The sequence below is a fragment of the Procambarus clarkii genome, chromosome 24 (genome assembly GCF_040958095.1).
Source record: "Procambarus clarkii isolate CNS0578487 chromosome 24, FALCON_Pclarkii_2.0, whole genome shotgun sequence".
Lineage (NCBI taxonomy): Eukaryota > Metazoa > Arthropoda > Malacostraca > Decapoda > Cambaridae > Procambarus > Procambarus clarkii.
The window spans coordinates 9,738,693-9,761,498 of record NC_091173.1 but is presented as its reverse complement, the minus strand read 5'-3'; the positions used below and the strand labels follow the sequence as shown (position 1 = coordinate 9,761,498).

At 50.1% G+C, this 22,806-nt stretch overlaps 1 protein-coding gene across 12 annotated transcripts in view; it reads left to right on the top strand.

Moving 5' to 3' along the window:
* The window catches only part of LOC123747756 (protein bric-a-brac 2), a 190,803-nt gene that overhangs the window by 90,986 nt on the left and 77,011 nt on the right, over positions 1 to 22,806 (top strand). The window contains exon 6 of one of the 12 annotated variants that reach the window (XM_069330580.1): positions 20,049 to 21,712. The exons of 7 other annotated variants lie outside the window; for them this stretch is intronic. In XM_069330580.1, coding sequence (XP_069186681.1) covers positions 20,049 to 20,299 — 251 coding nt within the window. In that variant the 3' untranslated portion in view covers positions 20,300 to 21,712. Of the gene's footprint in view, positions 1 to 8,197; positions 9,622 to 9,651; positions 12,856 to 13,926; positions 14,761 to 19,082; positions 19,343 to 20,048; positions 21,713 to 22,806 lie in introns of those variants that run through there. 4 more of the 12 variants (XM_069330583.1, XM_069330563.1, XM_069330564.1 and 1 more) reach the window with 4 other exon arrangements.

Sequence of the window (22,806 nt, the reverse complement as noted above, 5' to 3'; positions counted from 1 at the left end):
TGAGTCCTGACGGGTGAGTCGAGACTACTGCTGGACATTGCTGTATAGTCACACTGGCTTAGCACTATATAATAATCACTGGAGAGTCTCTCTCGCCGACCCTGGCATTTCATCTAGTTCTGAAAGCAACGAGGTGCTGCTGATATATGTTAATAATAATATATATATGCCATATAATTGAAACAGGAATTTCCTTAAGTACTTTCGTATATTAATACATCTTCAGAAGGAATGAAGATTCTTCCTCTATGGTCTGACACTGTCACATTTTTCAATACGTTAATTTTCGTGATGTACACACATGCCATATAATGGGTGAGATATCCCAATGTAGACACTGATTTTTACGCTGTGGCAATATCATACAAGTGTGCCCTCTTGCTTAATTGTTAAGCGTAAGACAAACTCGCTTAAAGGATAACATTGTGAGACAAAACCAGAGTTTGCTACACAGTGACCGTGTTTTGCGTGTAAATATTACCGCCCATCCTCCTGTTAAGGCAGCACTTGTAGTAACGACCAGGATCCTCCTACATATACTGACCTAACGAGCAATTAGACGGTAGAAATCGGTATTATTGAATTTGGACACGACCTTAAAAGTTGTTGTACTGATGTTGCTAAGAAAACTTTACCCTAACCTAACCCTCCTAGGCCTAATACACGCTATATGAGGCCTAATATTGCACATATATGCTATGCTAGGCCCTAGCAATATTATGTTTTGTTTTTACCTTTATTTTTTCCGGACTCTTTATTTTTTTTTTTTTTTTTTTTTTTTTTTTTTTGAGATATATACAAGAGTTGTTACATAAAGTGAAATGTTAAATTATACTCTTCATTGTCCATTGGGTCTATGTACGATGGTGTACATAGTTACAAAAAGTACTGTCTAACCAGGAGATTGATGAAGATTAAGCCACCTAAGAGGTGGCACGGGCATGAATAGCCCGTAAAGAAACCAGGAGGATGAGTCGAAATATTTATAGGGTGGTAGATATCAGGCGAGGAGTAGCAGTGGGATGAGGAGCAAGAGTGCCCGGGATAAGGTGTCTGGTATGTGGTTATCTTGAGATGATTTCAAGGCTTAGCGTCCCCGCGGCCCGGTCCTCGACCAGGCCTCCTTTTTGTTACACCCCTCCCCCCCTTTCCCAGGAAGCAGCCCGTAGCAGCTGTCTAACTCAGGTACCTATTTACTATTAGGTAACAGGTGCATCAGGGTGAAAGAAACTGCCCATATGTTTCCGCCTCCACCGGGGATCGAACCCGGAACCTCAGGACTAGGAATCCGAAGCGCTGTCCACCCAGCTGTCAGGCTCCTGTGTTGGGGTGGGTAACTGTAATGAGTGTGTTCAACAACTATCCCGGCTGATGAGTCCTCATCCTTCATTGATTGATTCATGGAGATTAGGCTTACCCAAGAGGTCGCATGGGCATAAATAGCCCGTGACATCCATCATGCCAGAGTCCAGTTGTTAAGGACTTGAAAGGCGAGACGGCTACTGAGAACAGCACGGAGACTTGGGGCTGAGCTCTTGATGCCCACATAACAGCAGCCTGGTCATTACATACGGTAGAGAGGATGACACGCCAGGAAAACTTTCTCAGTAGAAAGGAAATATTTACAGTGAACATAGGAACATTATAAAAAGGGCAGCTACAGAAGACCCATGGGCCCATACCATGCAGCTCCTATTTATATACATGTCTAACCTACGCTCGAAACAATCAAATGATCTCACGTCTGTTATCTTACCCGACAATTTATTCCATACATTATCCACCCTATTTTCAAACTAGTATTTATTCAGGTCTAGAACCTAAACTTATCCAATATGAACCAAGGAGAAACGAGAGGGCCTGGATGACAGCTCGACACAGACGAGTGGTGAGGATACCGGGAAGAAGACCTTCCGAGTGATGAAGATTAAGCCACCCAAGAGGTGACACGGGCATGAATAACCCGTAAAGGAGCTTCCATGCCGGGAACTGGTTGTGGTAGAAGCCACCATTTACGGGGTTAGTAGCATACATAGTGGAATTAAAGAATTCAAGTCATTCCTGGCGGTTACGAATTCACTTGCGTTACCTAAGGTGGGAAAATATAGGGATGTATTAGTACGTCTTTATGGTGACCGACAGCTGGAAAAGGGTTACGGGCTATTCATGCCCGTGCCATCTCTTGGGTGGCTTAATCTTTATCAATCAATCAATCATCTGGAAAAGTGTGGCAGTCCGGAGTAGCAGCTCTACCTTGTTGATAAATTAGGTGAGCACGGACAAAAACCATAAATATGGGGGTCGTGCGCCCTGCCAACCTGTTTTGTAAATTTCAGCAGACAGGCGAAGTAGTTTTACCAATCAACACGTTCGACGGTAACTATTTTCTTACCTCGCTCTGAAACTGCGTCTTTGCCCATTGCTTCAGTAATGCTGTATAGTCATGACTTATCTTTTTAAATTAAGACTAACCTAAACATTACTGAGAACGCTGCCACCCAAAGACCTATCGTCTTGCATCATTTTCAAGCACCAGACACTGATTTGGATATTGTTGCATACGCTACTTTATTTAAGACCATTAGAATATGTCAAACTGAAGACGACCTACGGCTGCTCCACGCGAGGCATCCCCTATGTCTTCTACCCAGCCAGACTAATTCGTATATACCTAACCCGGGCTTGTGACACTCCAGCGATATCACGTCTGTTACGCTACCAGGTAATCTGCGACATAATTCACCAACCCAGTTTCCAAACTAGTATTTGTCATAGATCTTTTCTAAATCTAATCTCAACCAGTTTGTGTCAATTGTTCTGGGCTCTGTATAATTAGCAACTTATTAGTGTTCCCCTTTGTTACACAATTGATTCCGTCTACCTATTTCATTTATATCACCCCCGCCACCTGTCTGTCCCACCTACACCACCCCCGCCACCTGTCTGTCCCACCTACACCACCCCCACCACCTGTCTGTCCCACCTACACCACCCCCGCCACCTGTCTGTCCCACCTACACCACCCCCACCACCTGTCTGTCCCATCTACACCACCCCCGCCACCTGTCTGTCCCACCTACACCACCCCCGCCACCTGTCTGTCCCACCTACACCACCCCCGCCACCTGTCTGTCCCACCTACACCACCCCCGCCACCTGTCTGTCCCACCTACACCACCCCCACCACCTGTCTGTCCCACCTACACCACCCCCGCCACCTGTCTGTCCCACCTACACCACCCCCGCCACCTGTCTGTCCCACCTACACCACCCCCACCACCTGTCTGTCCCACCTACATCACCCCCACCACCTGTCTGTCCCACCTACATCACCCCCGCCAATATTTGTGTTTCCAAATGCGGCTGTTTAATCCTGGTGGAGTGGTCTTAGTGCTGGGTAACCAGTGGCAAGACCCCTGGCCGTGCAGGTGCGAATCCTGGTGGGGCCAAGGAGTTGATAAAACTATAATAGCTTACTACTGACGTGTGTAGTCCGCCGGCGGGAGACGCCTAGCTCTGTGAAATATTAAAAAAAAATATTTTTCCAGAAATATTAAAAAAAAATATTTTCCCATTTGTTAGGAGAAAGGGGCGGGGCTTGAGAAAGCCTTTGAAGTTGGGAGTTTTATGCTACTACGGCCAAAATATGGATAGCAGAAAATTTGTTTATTATTATTTTTTTTATTTTTTTTTTAATATTTAGTGTAGCCGACTGGCAGTGCCACATCGTCATGTGTGTCAGAATGTGACCCCCAGGCATCCTGTTCGCCCTCTTGAAATTCTGGTTACCCTAACCAGCCTATGTCCGCCCTGTAACCCAGACCATTCCCACTGCAAAGTTTTGTGAGGCGGGGCCCCATGTGTCTGGCCTCCAACTTTGGATGGTCAGACATTCTCTCTTTAGATATATATATGGTTGAGTATTTTGGTGGTTGAATGGTAGAAGGGCACACCAGCCTACTGTGTCATGATAGTTAACACCAGCCTACTGTGTCATGATAGTCAACATCAGCCTACTGTGTCATGATAGTCAACATCAGCCTACTGTGTCATGATAGTCAACACCAGCCTACTGTGTCATGATAGTCAACATCAGCCTACTGTGTCATGATAGTCAACATCAGCCTACTGTGTCATGATAGTCAACACCAGGCTACTGTGTCATGATAGTCAACACCAGCCTACTGTGTCATGATAGTCAACACCAGCCTACTGTGTCATGATAGTCCACACCAGCCTACTGTGTCATGATAGTCAACACCAGCCTACTGTGTCATGATAGTCCACACCAGCCTACTGTGTCATGATAGTCAACACCAGCCTACTGTGTCATGATAGTCAACACCAGCCTACTGTGTCATGATAGTCCACACTAGCCTACTGTGTCATGATAGTCAACACCAGCCTACTGTGTCATGATAGTCAACACCAGCCTACTGTGTCATGATAATCAACACCAGCCTACTGTGTCATGATAGTCAACACCAGCCTACTGTGTCATGATAGTCAACACCAGCCTACTGTGTCATGATAGTCAACACCAGCCTACTGTGTCATGATAGTCAACACCAGCCTACTGTGTCATGATAGTCCACACCAGCCTACTGTGTCATGATAGTCAACACCAGCCTACTGTGTCATGATAGTCCACACCAGCCTACTGTGTCATGATAGTCTTCACCAGCCTACTGTGTCATGATAGTCCACACCAGCCTACTGTGTCATGATAGTCAACACCAGCCTACTGTGTCATGATAGTCAACACCAGCCTACTGTGTCATGATAGTCAACACCAGCCTACTGTGTCATGATAGTCAACACCAGCCTACTGTGTCATGATAGTCAACACCAGCCTACTGTGTCATGATAGTCAACACCAGCCTACTGTGTCATGATAGTCCACACCAGCCTACTGTGTCATGATAGTCTTCACCAGATTACTGTGTCATGATAGTCAACACCAGCCTACTGTGTCATGATAGTCTTCACCAGCCTACTGTGTCATGATAGTCCACACCAGCCTACTGTGTCATGATAGTCAACACCAGCCTACTGTGTCATGATAGTCAACACCAGCCTACTGTGTCATGATAGTCAACACCAGCCTACTGTGTCATGATAGTCAACACCAGCCTACTGTGTCATGATAGTCAACACCAGCCTACTGTGTCATGATAGTCAACACCAGCCTACTGTGTCATGATAGTCAACACCAGCCTACTGTGTCATGATAGTCCACACCAGCCTACTGTGTCATGATAGTCCACACCAGCCTACTGTGTCATGATAGTCCACACCAGCCTACTGTGTCATGATAGTCAACACCAGATTACTGTGTCATGATAGTCAACACCAGCCTACTGTGTCATGATAGTCCACACCAGCCTACTGTGTCATGATAGTCAACACCAGCCTACTGTGTCATGATAGTCAACACCAGATTACTGTGTCACAACAGAGCCAATAAATAAAAATATTCGACACAAACGGAAAAAGTTAGTTTCCTGTTACATCAGTTTTAGCTGGGTATTCTCCCCTCTCCTCCTCCTGGTTGATACCTGCTTGATGGGGTTCTGGGAGTTCTTCTACTCCCCGAGCTCGGCCCGAGGCCAGACTCGACTTGTGAGAGTTTGGTCCACCAGGCTGTTGCTTGGAGCGGCCCGCAGGGCCTCCTCCCACCCTCTGGTATTATATGTACGCCGCCTCAACTTCTGACCCCTTCTACATATTGCCCACAGGTCCCCCCAGGGAGAAGGGGGTGCATGGTCCACAGTTTGGGAACCACTGGTCTTGGGGGACACGTGACCAATGACACAATATTACCATATCCACAGTATATCCGATGAGTACCCACATAAGCCACAGGGACGTTAGAAAGAACATTTTTTCAGTGTCAGAGTAGTTAACAGGTGGAATGCATTAGGCAGTGATGTGGTGGAGGCTGACTCCATACACAGTTTTAAATGTAGATATGACAGAGCCCAGTAGGCTCAGGAACCTGTACACCAGTTGATTGACAGTTGAGTGGCGGGACCAAAGAGCCAGAGCTCAACCCCCGCAAGCACAACTAGTTGAGTACAACTAGGTGAGTACACACACACACAAAGGTACAATAGGTTGTGAAAGTACATAATTTGACGATTAAATGATTCAGTGTTGCCAAGTCAGTGTTACCAAGTCAGTGTTGCCAAGTTGCTATCACCTGCCAGCCTAACATATCTAGACTCTGTACTTTGTGTAATATGTGTAGGGCGAGGTTGTGGGTGTAGGTGAACGGGAGGGCGAGGGGGGATAGGTGTAGGTGTCGTTTAGTTTACGGTGATGGGTGTAGGGGAGGTGATACAGTGTAGGTGTAGGGGAGGTGATACAGTGTAGGTGTAGGGGAGGTGGTGGGTGTAGATGCGTGCTCTACCACCTACTTACAAAAATGTGTCAGTTCTCTTGGTCAAATGTACTGGTGCTCGTCTGAATGGCCCATTCCATGTTATTGTTTAACAAATATTATGTTGTCTTTTGTTTTTGTGTTTATATTAAGTTTGTTTATTACATAGTTGTAACGTGTGAAGACGGACAGTATGGTGGGTGTGTGTGTGTGTGTGTGTGTGTGTGTGTGTGTGTGTGTGTGTGTGTGTGTGTGTGTGTGTGTGTGTGTGTGTGTGTGTGTTGATTGTCGTGTGGTGGGACTGGAGCCTTACAGTCCTCTCCAGCCACCCCCTTCCTGTAACCCCAGCCACCCCTTCCTGTAACCCCAGCCACCCCTTCCTGTAACCCCAGCCACCCCTTCCTGTAACCCCAGCCACCCCTTCCTGTAACCCCAGCCACCCCTTCCTGTAACCCCAGCCACCCCTTCATATAACCCCAGCCACCCCTTCCTGTAACCCCAGCCACCCCTTCCTGTAACCCCAGCCACCCCTTCATGTAACCCCAGCCACCCCTTCCTGTAACCCCAGCCACCCCTTCCTGTAACCCCAGCCACCCCTTCCTGTAACCCCAGCCACCCCTTCCTGTAACCCCAGCCACCCCTTCCTGTAACCCCAGCCACCCCTTCCTGTAACCCCAGCCACCCCTTCATGTAACCCCAGCCACCCCTTCATGTAACCCAAGCCACCCCTTCATGTAACCCCAGCCACCCCTTCCTGTAACCCCAGCCACCCCTTCCTGTAACCCCAGCCACCCCTTCCTGTAACCCCAGCCACCCCTTCATGTAACCCCAGCCACCCCTTCCTGTAACCTCAGCCACCCCTTCCTGTAACCCCAGCCACCCCTTCCTGTAACCCCAGCCACCCCTTCCTGTAACCCCAGCCACCCCTTCCTGTAACCCCAGCCACCCCTTCCTGTAACCCCAGCCACCCCTTCCTGTAACCCCAGCCACCCCTTCCTGTAACCCCAGCCACCCCTTCCTGTAACCCCAGCCACCCCTTCATGTAACCCCAGCCACCCCTTCATGTAACCCCAGCCACCCCTTCATGTAACCCCAGCCACCCCTTCATGTAACCCCAGCCACCCCTTCATGTAACCCCAGCCACCCCTTCATGTAACCCCAGCCACCCCTTCCTGTAACCCCAGCCACCCCTTCCTGTAACCCCAGCCACCCCTTCCTGTAACCCCAGCCACCCCTTCATGTAACCCCAGCCACCCCTTCCTGTAACCCCAGCCACCCCTTCATGTAACCCCAGCCACCCCTTCCTGTAACCCCAGCCACCCCTTCCTGTAACCCCAGCCACCCCTTCCTGTAACCCTAGCCACCTCTTCCTGTAACCCCAGCCACTGATATTCTCCCAAATGCCTTTCCTCCTGTGTCCTTACCCTTGTGTTACCCTTGCAAGTGTCCTCCGAGGCTACCGTTTCTCTGCTGTCCACAGCCCCGGTCTTATCTACCAGTGTCCTGCCCCCCGCCCCGCGGGCGTGTACCCGGTGTTGCCTCTCCACGTCCTGAGGAGCAGTGTGTTATGCTGGGTGGCCAGGACAGTGCTGCGGCTGCTGTGCCCTCAGGGTGAAACATGTGTAGCGGTGTGGCCCTCCCACTTACTCTGGCCCCATTGATGTCCTGCCTGCCTGCCTGTCTGCCTGCCTGCCTGCCTGCCTGCCTGCCTGTCTGCCTGACTTGATTGACTGCCTGACTGACTGCCACCCACCTGCACGGTGCTGCCAGGCTCACTCGCCCTCCCTCACCCCAGCTGTTTTCTTCGTGTTGCAGGTGAAGGCGAGGAGGCCAATGTGTGCAGGTTTTGCGGCAAGGTCTGCAGCAATCGCTACAATCTCAAGAAGCACGAGCGAGACATGCACTTGAACCGAGGAGCCAAGTTTGTATGTGACCTCTGCAACCGCCAGTACAGCTCTCTCAACAGTCTGCAAGTCCACCGCAGCAACTCCCACCCTACTGGCGTCGTCCGCAGGCGAATCTCATTGAGTTCCTTGCACCTCGGTATTTCTCCGCAGCATCAGCAGCAACAACAACAACCACAGCAACCACAGCAACAACAACCACAGCAGCAGCAGCAGCAACAACAACAACAACCACCACAGCAGCAGCAACAGCAGCAGCAACAACAACAGCAGCAGCAACAACAACCACAGTCACAATTGCTGCAGCACCTACACTTGCAGCAACCCTCACAGATCAAGTATCACCCTGAGGAATATCATCCTGTGATGGGAAGGGAAGATGTCCAGCCCCAACCCGCATATGAGGCGGAAGGCGGCGACCCGTCCGATGCTGCTGCCATCGCCGCCCTCTTCAGAAAGACTCTTAGGACTTAGCTGGGCAATGTGGTGGCCTGGCGGCGGTGAGCGTGACCCAGCCCACGGGCACACACGCACCTTCAGCCCCTGCCCTCACCCAGGGTACATGGGAGCACTAGGGAGCACTAGTGGGGGTGAGTGTGGGCCTGCCCATGGCCACCTCTCCCATACACTTCTCACCTGGGGGGGGTTCCCACCCCCCTCTACCTTCTCCCTGGACTCAAATGTTGTCCGCTTAATCACAAAACAAAAATATTTTTTTCAATGTTTGATCAAAATTATGTTTTGCGTGTTTTGTGTGTGTGTGTGTATGTGTGTTTGTGTGTGGATAAGTAAAGCGCTTGGCTTAGTGGAGTGACCCCCGACGGGCCTAGTACCATCATCAGTATCAGTCATTCTTCGCTTGGAATTCATCATATTTGTTTCGGAGGGGAAAAAGTATCCCAGATTTAATTCAAAATATTATAATTTCCCAGAGAACATTATGTTGAGTGAGGTGACGTAGCAGAGAACAGTATGTTTAGAAACATTAGCATGTTACACGATTACTGGCTACTCATGCCCGTGCCAACCTCTTGGGATGGCAATCTCTTCATCAATCAATCAATGTGGTACACGAGCCGCGCCGCTTGTGTCTGTCAAGCATGTACTCTTCTCGCCTCACCATGCATTTATCTCATATATTTAACTCATACACTCTTATTGATGTATTTAACTCAAATACTTATTTTTATACCACTGGCTAATATTAAGGGCATGATTTGTAGTGGTGTATATTTCATAATGAATATAGTTTTTCCGGTCAATTTGTGTTGGTTTTGCTTTTGAATTGTAAGATAATGGGGATGGGAGTTGTGGTGTGAGAGCGTTGCCTCCCGGCGTCTCTCAACTGATGGTCGGCTGTTTCAGGCGGAGGGCTCGGCCTGCAGGCGGCGGTAGGCAGTGGGCAGTATAGTGTTGGGTCGTCAGTGTGCCACCTACCCACCAACCCACCATCCTCCGCCCACGCTGACTATGGTGGGTCTCCTCTCGCCGCCCCTGGTCCGCCCCCTCCCCTTGAGAGTGTGTCGCCCCAAGTCAGCTTCAGTAGCGACACCTCGGCCGCCGCAGCCACCACCCTCACCGCCCTGGCCTACACCCCGCCCAGCGCCCGCACCCGGCCCCCCACCGGGGAGGAGGTGGTGTGTGGTGTATGCGGGAAGCTGCTGTGCAACAAGTACGTACTCAAGACTCACTTGCGGGACATGCACGGGCCCCGCCAGAGCCACCAGTGTCCCGTTTGTCACCGTATGTACGCTTCTCTCAACTCTCTCCGGGCACACATGAGCGGTACGCATAAGAAGCCTCAACTACACCTCCACCAACAACAACAACAACAACAGCAGCAACAACAGCAATCACAGCAGCAGCAGCAGCAACCACCTCCACCACCACCACCACCACTACGGTTCTAGGTTTCCTCTCTCACTCTCACATACACAACACCATGACAGCTGAGCATGTCATGTTTCCTCCACAAGCAGCACCTGTGGCCGCTATCTTGCCAGGCACGGGAGCTCAGCGCTAGTGGTGGGGCGCGCCTACACCCACCCACTCTTGTAATATGTTAATGTGTGTATGGTGGAGGCAGGAGCAACTATGCAGCCCGTCCCCATATAGGGCAAGTGTTCCTGTGTGCAACATTTTAACATAAACAAGGGTGCATCTCTGCGCTTGCCAGACACACTTTTTTTTAACGAAAAAAATATTTCAGTTTATGATTATTATCTCAGATGTGAGCAGTAGTTGTCCTATGAAATAATGCACATTTATTTTAGTAGTAAGTTGCTGACTAAATAATTCCAGCAAAAATACAGTAGAAGCATGGGAAGAAATCAAAGTTCCTTAATTCTTACATGTTACTCTTGTATCTTTTTATACCATTGAGCAAATAAGGCAGTGCTATGATACCTTAAAGAGTCGAGTGAGATGGCGTTCTCACCAGCTAGGTATGTAGCACCATGATGACTGTACAGCCCTTCCTGCTCCCCCCCCCCTCCCTAACCTTGTCTGTATGTATGTATGTCTATGCATGTCTGTTGAACGGACCCTCACGCAGCCGTGTCTAAGAGCTGAACCCGTGACTTGTACCCAACAGTGAAGAGAGACAGATGCCTACCTGGGCTCTATATCTCCCACGTAGGTAAGTTTTAGTTTTTATTACTCGGGTACAGCTGTGGGCGGACCTAGGCTGTGGGTTAGACCTTTCAGCAGCATTGATCAATAAACTTTCCTTCAACGCGACCCGAAACACCCGGATGTTGCATGTGAAGCAGTGAAAGGTGGGAGGGGGAGGGGGCGACCAGCATTATACTACTGACTGATGAGGGTTATGGTAGAACGGGTGTGTGTTGGGGGTTGTCAAGGGCCTCCCATCTCGCCGGCACTATACGCGATGGTGGATGTAATATGGTGGTGGCAATGGTACCAGGCTACTTCCCCCTTGCCACTGGTAGGTAAGCACCACCACCACTAGCAGGTGTATGGTGGTAATGGTAGTTTTTGACCACAGTGTAGTGCCGTCGTTGCCAAGAGTTTAGTGGTTGCTCCAGACCGCTGCATTGTACCACCATTACCAGGTGTGTGGTGGTAGTGCTAACTCCTGACCACTGCATAGTACGTGGTACCAAGCAACAGCCTGGTGGACCAAACACTCACAAGTCAAGCCTGGCCTCGGGCCGGGCTTGGGGAGTAGAAGAACTCCCAGAACCCCATCAACCATTTATCACTTCCAGGTATATGGTGGTAATGGTAATTCTTGACCATTGCATAGTTCCACCGCCATTACTAAGTGTGTGGTGGTAGTGGTAGCTCTTGACCACTGCATAGTACCACCACCACTACCAGGTGAGTGGTGGTAGCGTGGACCACCACCGCTTGCCAGCCTTCTTCAAGGTTCCTGGAAACACCTCCATTATCCTAGTCTATAATACAGTAATTTGTAATTGTCGTAGTAGTTAAAATGGGATTTAATTTCCAGCAATCAAATTCTGATCCTTGTGTAAATGTTGATGACCTGTTACACAGACGTGAGAGTGTAGTGTATGTGTGTGGAGTGGAGATGTCCTGGTATGTCTGACAGTGTTATGGTAGACCATGTGTGAGTGTGTGTGTAGTCCTCGAGGGAAATATACCCCCCACCACCACCACCCACTTCTCTATGTATATTCACTGGGACTTGACTTTATTTATGAGGTGTAGGGAGTGGTGGCCTTAATCCTCCTCGAGGTGGCTAGGCTCTGAGCTTAAAGATGTAAGCCAAGACTCCTTACCCTGGGGTATATCTGGCCTCGTTACCCTGGGGTATATCTGGCCTCGTTAACCTGGAGTATATCTGGCCTCGTTACCCTGGGGTATATCTGGCCTCGTTACCCTGGAGTATATCTGGCCTCGTTACCCTGGGGTATATCTGGCCTCGTTACCCTGGGGTATATCTGGCCTCGTTACCCTGGGGTATATCTGGCCTCGTTACCCTGGGGTATATCTGGCCTCATTACCCTGGAGTATATCTGGCCTCGTTACCCTGGGGTATATCTGGCCTCCTTACCCTGGGGTATATCCGGCCTCGTTACCCCTGGGGTATATCCGGCCTCGTTACCCCTGGGGTATATCCGGCCTCGTTACCCTGGGTATATTTGGCCTCCTTACCCTGGGTATATCCGGCCTCGTTACCCTGGGTATATCTGACCATACCCTGGGTATATCCGGCCTCGTTACCCCTGGGGTATATCCGGCCTCGTTACCCCTGGGGTATATCCGGCCTCGTTACCCCTGGGGTATATCCGGCCTCGTTACCCCTGGGGTATATCCGGCCTCGTTACCCCTGGGGTATATCCGGCCTCGTTACCCCTGGGGTATATCCGGCCTCGTTACCCCTGGGGTATATCCGGCCTCGTTACCCCTGGGGTATATCCGGCAAGACGTCTCTGCTGTGGAGGCCCGCACTCTCAGCTCAGCATCAAAACACTTATAATGTGCACGGAGTTTTGTGTTAGTGGTGTAGGAATGTCTTGCGCTAAGTGCCAAACCACTTGTATATTATTTTATATGGAAATAAAAATACCCAATATCTTACTCTTTATTTTTTTTCTGCACCCATTGTTAGTCCTGAACATTATACAGTATTGCTAAATGAAGTAACACAGTATGTTAATATTATTTTACTGATGACCTTAACATTCATCTTACGTTAATATTATCTTACTGGTGACAATATTCATCATATGTTAATACTGCCTTACTGATGTTGACCTTAACATATGGAGTAAGACAGTTTATCTCTATATTGCCATTGAGAAGACCTTAACAGGTGACGTGAGGTGCCTAGTATTGGGATTGATATTAACATGTGGGGGGGTAATGTCATTAGTGAGCACACAGTATTGTCAGGAGTAACCTCTTAACACGGGGAGTAAGACAGTAATTGTGATGCCTTAAACATCTTGAGTAATAGTGTGTGCTGACACAGCCATAATGGTGAAGACGTTTGGGTCGTGGGTTGTCTGTTAGTTATGCAGGAGATGTGTGGTTGTTTGGGGGGGGGGGAGGGAGGCGGGTGTGTGATAGGTGTGTGGGATCTACAGTTGGGTTGGAGGCAGGTAGAGGTGGTTGGTGTGTGTGGGGGGGGGGCCGGGGAGGTGTTAGTTAACCTGATGTAACTTTCCTAACCAGTGACTTCCTAACACCTGCTGTAGGTACATAGTCCCTTGTTACGGGCTATTCATACTAATTGTCATCCACACTTCCGTGGTAATAAACATTCCATTCACCTGGGCTCTAGGAGACTCGAACCGTGGACTCCCCCACGCATGTGAGGTCGCGGGCTATTCATGCCCGTGCCACTTCTTGGGTGGCTTAATCTTCATCAATCAATCAATAACCCTTGCCCGGAGAGGTTAATGTCTGCGGGTGGTGGTGAGGTAGTGGGGGGGGGGGGCGCCGTACCCGTGCAGGAGGAGGTAGTGACCGCCACAATAATAACGTGACGAGTGATGCGGGTGTGAGTGTAAGGGTGGGAGAGGACGGGTGCGATGTATGAGGCGGGCGGGGGAGCGCGCACTAACACAGGTGGGGGTGGTGGTTGGGGGGGGGGGAGATAGTAGTGACCGCCGCCCGCACTCTAAGGTGTGTGTTTTGCTGTTTCAGGTGGGCGGCGGTCACTGCTGCACACGGCGTGCGTCTGTCCGTACTGCAACAAGGTGATCAGTAACAAGTATAACCTCAAGACGCACATACTGGACAAGCACACAGTCCAGACGGAACGGTTTCCCTGCGAGTTGTGTGGGCGCATCTACTCCACCAAGCACTCCCTGGCCACCCACACCTCTACCGTACACCGGGGTGACCGCGCCGCCCACCACGCCCACCACCATCACCACCACCACGCCCGCGCCGCCCCCGCCACCCACCTCCCAGGCCATGCTGACAACAGACAGCAGCAGCAGCAGCTGTGCGGACCTCAGCCACTGGCAGGTGACCCCCAGGTATCTGGAGGTTCTGTGGGCGGCGGGGGAGGAGGAGGAGTGCCAGTTATTACCTCAGTAGGGAGTCAAGGACCGTCACTGGCAGAGGTGGCATCCCAGCTGCCGCCCGTGACCCTGGAAGGAGGCCCAACACACGAGCAGATCCAGGCTATGGCGCAGAGTCTGGCTCAGTCCCTGCCATCCTTCCAGTCTTTCCCTGGGCTGGAGTAACGCTCTCATTAACACGTCCACCCCCCGCTGCCACCCCTCGCTGCCACCCCCTCATCCAGCAGGATTGACATGTGATAATGGCAGTGGAGCCCAAGGTGGCTTACGGCCTGCCCATGTCTTAAGACCGTCATTACTGCCCGACTTCCTATATTACCATCTCCCTACCTCCCACCAAACACACACACACACACACACACACACACATACACACACACACACACACACACACACACACACACACACACACACACACTTCTATAAGTTTGACGCCTATGCTAAAGACAAACATTACCCCTGCCATCGGGTACACGTGGCCACTGACAGCCTTCACGCACCAGCTCCTCCACTACCAGCTACAGTCATTAGGAACATGGACATAAGCATCCGTCACACGCGAGAGGCTTCACTCAACACGTCTCTTGGAAACTCCACGGTAGAAATGTTATATTCCACACCCACACCTTACTTGCTTCTGGCGCCTTCAGGTGTTAATTACCTGTTGGGGTGCCTGGACCCCCCTCCCTTCTCTTGGTTTTGGGCACCGTTAGAAAACAGTATACGTCATCCAGGTGTTGGTGGTTCATGAGACGTCACCACCTGGAGGTTACCGCCACGAGCCAGGTGGTGGTGGTTCATGAGACGTCACCACCTGGAGGTTACCGCCACGAGCCAGGTGGTGGTGGTTCATGAGACGTCACCACCTGGAGGTTACCGCCACAAGCCAGGTGGAGCTGCACGATGCCGCCATCAAGGGATATTTCACTGGACTCGTGTGTGCCTTATACTCGATGGAGAACACATTCTGACGCCCTCAAATACAGATGCTTCAGTTATGAGGTTGTTTTATGATGAAATGCGCATCATAAGTTGTGATGACTTGGAGATACATACTCATCGAGTGTGATGATACATCATACTGACGATATAAGTAAGTTGGACTCATCACTCAAAAACTGCAGCTAAATGTCACAGCCATGTAACCCCTTAATCAACACCCTCCCCCCACACACCCCCGGCCCCAATTCCGTCCTCCCACCCAGTACATCCCTTGTCACCCAGTACAGCTCCTGACACCCAGTACAGCACAGTACCTTCCCTCCCACCATCATGGCCTTACTCCGTGGAACCAAAACACCTATACTGTACTACCAAGACCCAACTCAAACGATCTCGGTGCCCACTTCAGCTGCCTTCCTCAATACCGTCTTAATTACCCCCCCCCACTCCCACCCTTACCCTCCAACACCACCACACACACCCCAAAATCACAACCCCCCCCCCCCTCCAACTCCACCTTCCCCCCCAACACAACCACCCCCTAGCACAGGCAACATAGCTTGAAATGAAAATAATGTGTGCTAGCTGCGGCATGTTCCTCACGCTTTTATTGGGGGTCGGCACGTTTATCGCACCTTTACGGGCACTTGTGAATGGGTTCCACACCAAGCGCGTTTACTGTGTAGATGGGGAGGGATGGGGGTGCAGTAGGCTCCACGCTCCTTTACTGGCGGTATGGGTGCTGCGTCACACGCCTTGACGTGTTTGTTAAGAGGTGGTACGCCTTCCCCCCTTCTCATTTTTACTGGGCACCTGAGATAGGTCTTCAGAACCTCCCCCCCCCCCTTCCCGCCCCTTGGAGCACCTGTGGAATGATAGAGCAAGATGCAGTCCGCCCCCCCCCGCCCTCCCATGACCACCTCCTCCACACAACTTGCATTCTCCATTCACTTCAGACTGCTTCTCACACTTCTCCTTACTTCCTATCACATTAATTTCTGTCATATCCACGCCACTTTATATTTTTTTTATTTATTTAATTTTATTTATTTACATATATACAAGAGTTCTTACATACTTGTTAAGCCACTAGCTCGTATATAACGTTTCAGGCAGGTCCTTAATACTACTATTTTCACCCCCGGAATACCACCCACCAAATCGTTTAACAACCAGGTTACATTACCTTTGGCTTCCACACATGTCATAGAACCATATCCATACTACTCCCCCACCTTCACACACACTCCATACTCCCACAACCCCCCCCCCCCCCACACACTACCTTCCACGCCAAACACTAAATTCACCTTGCCAAAGTCCATGGGAAAGTGGTCGGGAAGAGTGCAGGGGCACCTTGACATGATGAGCTTCGTGACAGAGCAAAGCGGTTTTAGAGGAAATAGTCATTCCTGAACATTGTATTGTGTTCCAAGTATGACAAGGTCTCAACAACAACAAATACAAGACAGAAAGCCGTGGATACTGCATATTATTGGACTCAATAAGCATTTGGTTCTATTCCAAACAAAAACCGATAGTATATAAGATGGAGAGATAACTGGAAAGTCAAAATTACATAAGGAATACCCGACGGACATAAAACAAAGGTCCATAGTCGGGAAGAAGGTTCATAAAGTGTGTGGAATTCTGAAAGCAGAGCAGCAGCAGCAGGTCCTGGCAGGTTGAAGATCCTGGCATTGTAAAGTCACCGTAAAACACACCCAAGTGCTGAGCCCAGGCGCCTCATGCCTAGAATTTCATATTCATAAATAAATTAATATAAATAACACCACATCACGCCCCATTCTTCAAGAAAGGCAACAAAATTCTAACAGATATATGGAGCGGTCGTACTAACGTCACAGGATGAATATTTAGAGTTAATCTCTGGAGTTAATTCTCAAAACTGAAACGGATTTCACAACATGGGGTCAATATGGGTTTAAAACATTAACGATGCCTTCCATAACTACTCAACCACTCAAAGGAAAGGACCACGGAAGCAATAGAGGAACCCTAAAATCAAGCAGTTGCAAACACAGATCTCAGCGAGGCATTTTATAAATATGTTGGGAGATTGATATTCAATTTTCAGACTAAAGGTCACTGTGACTAAGTTAAACCAAACATTTGTCCGAGCAGGTTATATAATGCTCACCACCTCCAGTCACTTGCCTTCCATTGCTTCTCCTTCTCTTGCCTCTTGCCTAGCATGGAAGAATTAAGAACTCAAATAGGATATATAATTCAAGACGCAATCATATCTCATAATATGGAAATAATACGATAACTTTTTAGGAATACTGACATCTGAATAACGTTTAAGGTAGTTTTGAGACTACGTAACGGGATACCACTCAGATGGTCCTACTATTCACAGAACATTTACTATCGCATTGAATACTGCTGTGACCTCGATCTCCCGAAATATATAACAGGAAGAAACCCCAACACTGCGCGCTTAGACTCTGTAAAGTACACTATTTACTAAGACCGTTTCAAAGTAAACGTAGTTGCTGGAATGGTGCCGAGGGAGATAACATAATTTAGTAAACGGAACACACTCGATGGTCAGTGTCCCTTACCTACACAATATTATATAAACGTTTTGGAAACCAGAAATATAAGAAATATTTTTGAGCAAAATTTCAAGCTGTAAAGTAGTTGTGTGTGGGCGATTAAGTCTGCAGTATACTGCTAGCAACAGGTAAACCTTTCACACTGGACAAATTTCCACCTCCACATATCCAAAACTACCTTTCACATCTGTACACTCCACACTTGACACAACCTTCCGCATCCATACCCTCTACGAGAGCTCAAACACGCAGAGAAGTGTCAAGAGGCAGGGAGACAGTAACCTGAGAACAGCAAGGGATAAATCAAGGAGGAACCTTTCAGAGTCCGGGACCTGTCGGTAACTGGTTGCTTCATCTCCCTCCCACTAATTGGGGGAAGGAGGGTGGGGGGGGGGGTAAATCGAAGCCTGATGTTTGAGAGTCCGGGTGAGGAGAGTGGGTGGGTGGGGAGGTGTAGTGGCGGTGCGGTAACTCGCTGTGTGTGTAGTGTCCTCTTACACTAAACTTGGCCTTGTCGTTTGGCAGGAATTATTGATTGTTAACATCAGCTTCTTGTTGCGGTGTCTTACTTATGTTGTTGAAAATTGACAAGACGTTAATGATGGGTAAACTACTTTATAAGAGAGAGCTGGTGTAGGCTTGTGGGAGGCTGGCACCCGGGGTGTTACGGGGGTGTAGTGGTTAGGGTGTTGTAAGTGTGGGGAGGTTGAGCAAGTGAGGTGTTGAACCTTTCCCTCAGGTGAGCCAGCTCCCATGTCCACACTCCTCACAACCCCCCCCCCCACCCCCTTCCCCCATCACTTGTGTACATAAATCCAGTCGCTTCCTTCTTATCGCCTGCTTGAAGCCACTCTTATGTTTAATAATACATCTTAATAAAACTATTTTAGATACTTGCTTTGTATATTTTTCCTGTACCTTGAGGTGTCCACCGTATATGTGGGATACGCTGTTAGGAAGGGCGAGGAGCATAGTGTGATGTTTGTGGCGCAGGGTTGTGAGGTGTTGTAGTTGTGAGTGTGGTGGTGGTGAAGGCTTGCAGGTGTTGCCCCACCACCACCACCCCATTTCACCACCCCGCTCTCCTACCCACCCTACTTCCACCACCCGTGTCTTTCACTTGCCTAACAAAGCTTGAGTTTGCCTCGTGTGAGAAAGGCCAAGAGAATATGTGTATGATGTAGAGTAGGTGGATGAGGGGCAGTCGGAGGTCACTCACTGACCAGGGCATGTTTATAATTCGTTGCAGGGGTGTTAGCGGGCGCGGGCGGTGGCGGCTGTGGGTCTGGAGCCTGGGAGGGCCCCGCCGCGTGCCCCGTGTGCCTCAAGGTGCTGTCCAACAAGTACAACCTGAGGACGCACATGGAGGACAAGCACTCCCCCCTGCAGCACGTGTTCCCCTGCCCCATATGCCGACACGTGTACAAGACCCGCAACTCCCTCCACAACCACTTCTCCATGCGACACCGCGGACTTAAGATGCCCAAGATGTGAACCATTCTCAATACTCCATGCAACTTTACCCATATTGACCAATACATGTGAATATGAAGAGTTGAGACCTGAGAATAAGTCATTAAATATCGTAAAGTGTGATGACCTGGTGGAGGATATAATGAGAAGTGAAGGCAGAGGGGGGTGTGAGAGAGCCTCCCCCTCGTTAACCTACCACTCTCGACTACTTTTAAAATAAATATTTTATAGTATACAAATAGTGAGAACCGCATTTATGTAAAGTTTTTATATTAGTGTGTGTGTGTGTCTTGTAATGGTTTGGTTTAGGAGTGGGGGGTGCGGGGCCCGGTGGGGGTGGGGTGCGGGGCCCGGTGGGGGTGGGGTGTGGGGCAGGTGGGGGGTGGCGGGGCACCGGAGGCAACCTTGTCACTATCCCGGATATTGTCGCACGCCGCCACCACCACCACCACCACCACCCACCACCCACCACCACCACCATCCACCACCACCTTCCCATCCACCCATCCCCGCTCTCATATAATTACACATGGCACTTTCTTCATGCATTGATCTTATCAAATCTTGCCGTGTATAATTCCTGACTTGAGACTAATTATATGTTTTGTGTGTTATGTGGGTGAGGTGTGAGGAGTGTAGAGGCGGGAGTCAGAGCAAGTTGGCGGGAGGAATGAGGTGTGTGGCATGAGGTGGGTTTGTCCGGTAATAGAGTGTAACGGGCGCACTGTTGTTGTCATTGCAGGCGTGGGCGGGGTACTGGGCGACAACAAGCCCAAGTGGCAGTGCCCGGTGTGCTACAAGTTACTAAGCACGCGCTCCAACTTAAAGATCCACGTGCAGGACAAACACTCGTCACTGCAGCACGCCTTCCCCTGCCCGGTGTGCGGCCACGTCTACAAGACCCGCAACTCCCTCCACAACCACATAAGCATCCGTCACCGGGGCGTCAGGATGCCGCCCCCTCCCCCTCCGCCACCACACCCACTCCCCTAGACCTCCTGCACGGCCGCCCCCGCCCACACCCATCTTCTCACACCAGGGGCGCCGCCGCCACAACCACACTTCCCGACATCTTCACAACAACACCTGCCCCACAACTTCCTCAGGCACAACAACATGCACTCTGTGAGACCCGCAGGACCAATGGTCCCCACCTCCACGGACACCTGGTTCGAGTTATTACAACTACAGGGAACCAGGGACACCACCACCCCTCACCACCACCCCATTCATCTCCTTCATTCTTGACCCTCAGACTGGCTGCCCCTCCCACTGTCTTCATGACACGCGCAACACCACATTCACACCTGTACACCTGCAAAAAGGGGGGGGGGCCTGCTGTCTCCCTACACCTCTATATCCTGGACACCGAGGCCGCCTCCGCCGCCGCCACCTGTAACGGCTCCTCTCTCCCACGTCATGGTCGCCGCCTTTATGAGCTGCGTCCCACGGGACTCAACCTCTCCACCCCCACACCTCTGCCACCCGCCGCCCTGCCACCCGCCTCCCTGCCGCCTGCCATCGTGCAAACTTTACAGCCTACGAAACTAACCTCGACCGTTTGTGATGGGTTGTGAAGAACAAGATGGCTCTGATCTCCTCCTCCTCCTCCTCCCCTTCCCCCTCGTGAGAGTGTTGTGAAAATACATTATAACTATGTTGTATACGGTACAAGACCACATGCAGAGTGCAGGTAGACCTCAAGCAGCTCCCTTCACCACTATGTTCACACTGCCATATTGTATGTTAGCGAACACGATACTGCAGTCTCCCCTCACACACACACACACACACACACACACACACACACACACACACACACACACACACACACACACACACACACACACACACACACACACACACACACACACCAAAGAGCCAGAGCTCAACTCCCGCAAGCACAATTAGGTGAGTACACACACACTACTCACACCGCACCATAGACCCCACGCACGCAAACCATACACGCACACGACACCACACCACACCACACCACACGCACACTACACTACACTACACTACACTACACTACACTACACTACACTACACGCACACGACACCACACCACACCACACGCACACCCACTATACCCACACCACACTCACACCCACACCACACTCACACACACACACGCACATACACACAACTAGGTGAATACACACACACACACACACACACACACACACACACACACACACACACACACACACACACACACACACACACACACACACACACCACACGCACCACACGCACCACACGCACACATCACGCGCACACGCACACACACTCTGGCTATGGCCTTTGGCTCTGACCAAAGAGCCAGAGCTCAACCCCCCCGCAAGCACAAATAGGTGAGTACACACACACACACACACACACACACACACACACACACACACACACACACACACACACACACACACACACACACACACACACACACACGTAACGCAGTGACAGAAGTAACATGCACCGAATACAGTTGTGTGTAGAGAGTCTGGTACAGACGCATGGTAACTGTTTAACTACTTGCCAGTCTCATGGAAGAGTTACGGGCTCACCATAGCCCGTGCTACATGGACACTTCCCTTCTGAGTAGCTAAATCTAAAACACCAACAAACAACTCTTCCATGAGTTACGGGCTATTCATGCCCGTGCCACCTCTTGGCTGGCTTAATCTTCACCAGTCATGAAAGAGACAAGTAACTGAACCTCACGCATTACATGCGTCAGTTGTTGGTGTCGCTACATGGTAGAGTGAAGGCCTTTGATCTACTTCACCTACATTTAGTCTACTTGTAGAATGAAATCTAAGTGTTTGTGTATACACTTGAGTGGTGATGGAGAGTAGGAATTTACACAGGACAGCGGACCTGGTGTAGTGAAGTGCCTGGGTCATACCTTCCCCACTCTCTGGCCAACACTGCCATACATTACACTGTGGCTCACTATTCCAAATACTTTATCACTATCAGTCCATGCTGGCACCGCCTCATCCTGTCCCTCACACTCACGCACTCTTGTACGATCGTCCCAATATTCGCCATTATCTGCAATTATTTTGTTCTAATGATTGCAAGTTTGGAATGGAAGAATTGGGAAATGTGCTTTCGGGAGTAGGGGTGGGCGAGCCGGGGGGGAGGGGGAGGCTGAGTGGTAGTGGGCGAGCAGGGGGTTAGGTTGTAGTGGGAGTGGGGGGGGTGGAGTGTGTGCGAGAATAAGCATTATGGGGGTACAGGTACCAGAGTTACTCCGTAACTCTGGTACTAGTACGGAGTTACCCCTTCACTGCCTTACCTATCCCCCCGGCAAGCAGCAGTCTGACTAACAGTGAACGAAACCTCTCTCTTCCTTGCTTCGTGCACCGATTATGACTGCAAAATAAAGAATGCGTGTCAATGGAGACCAACTCCTATGAATGGTTGTTTGGCTGGTCCGTCAGCCAGGAAAATGATAGGATGGATTTTGAGAACATTTCAGAGAGCAATGTTTG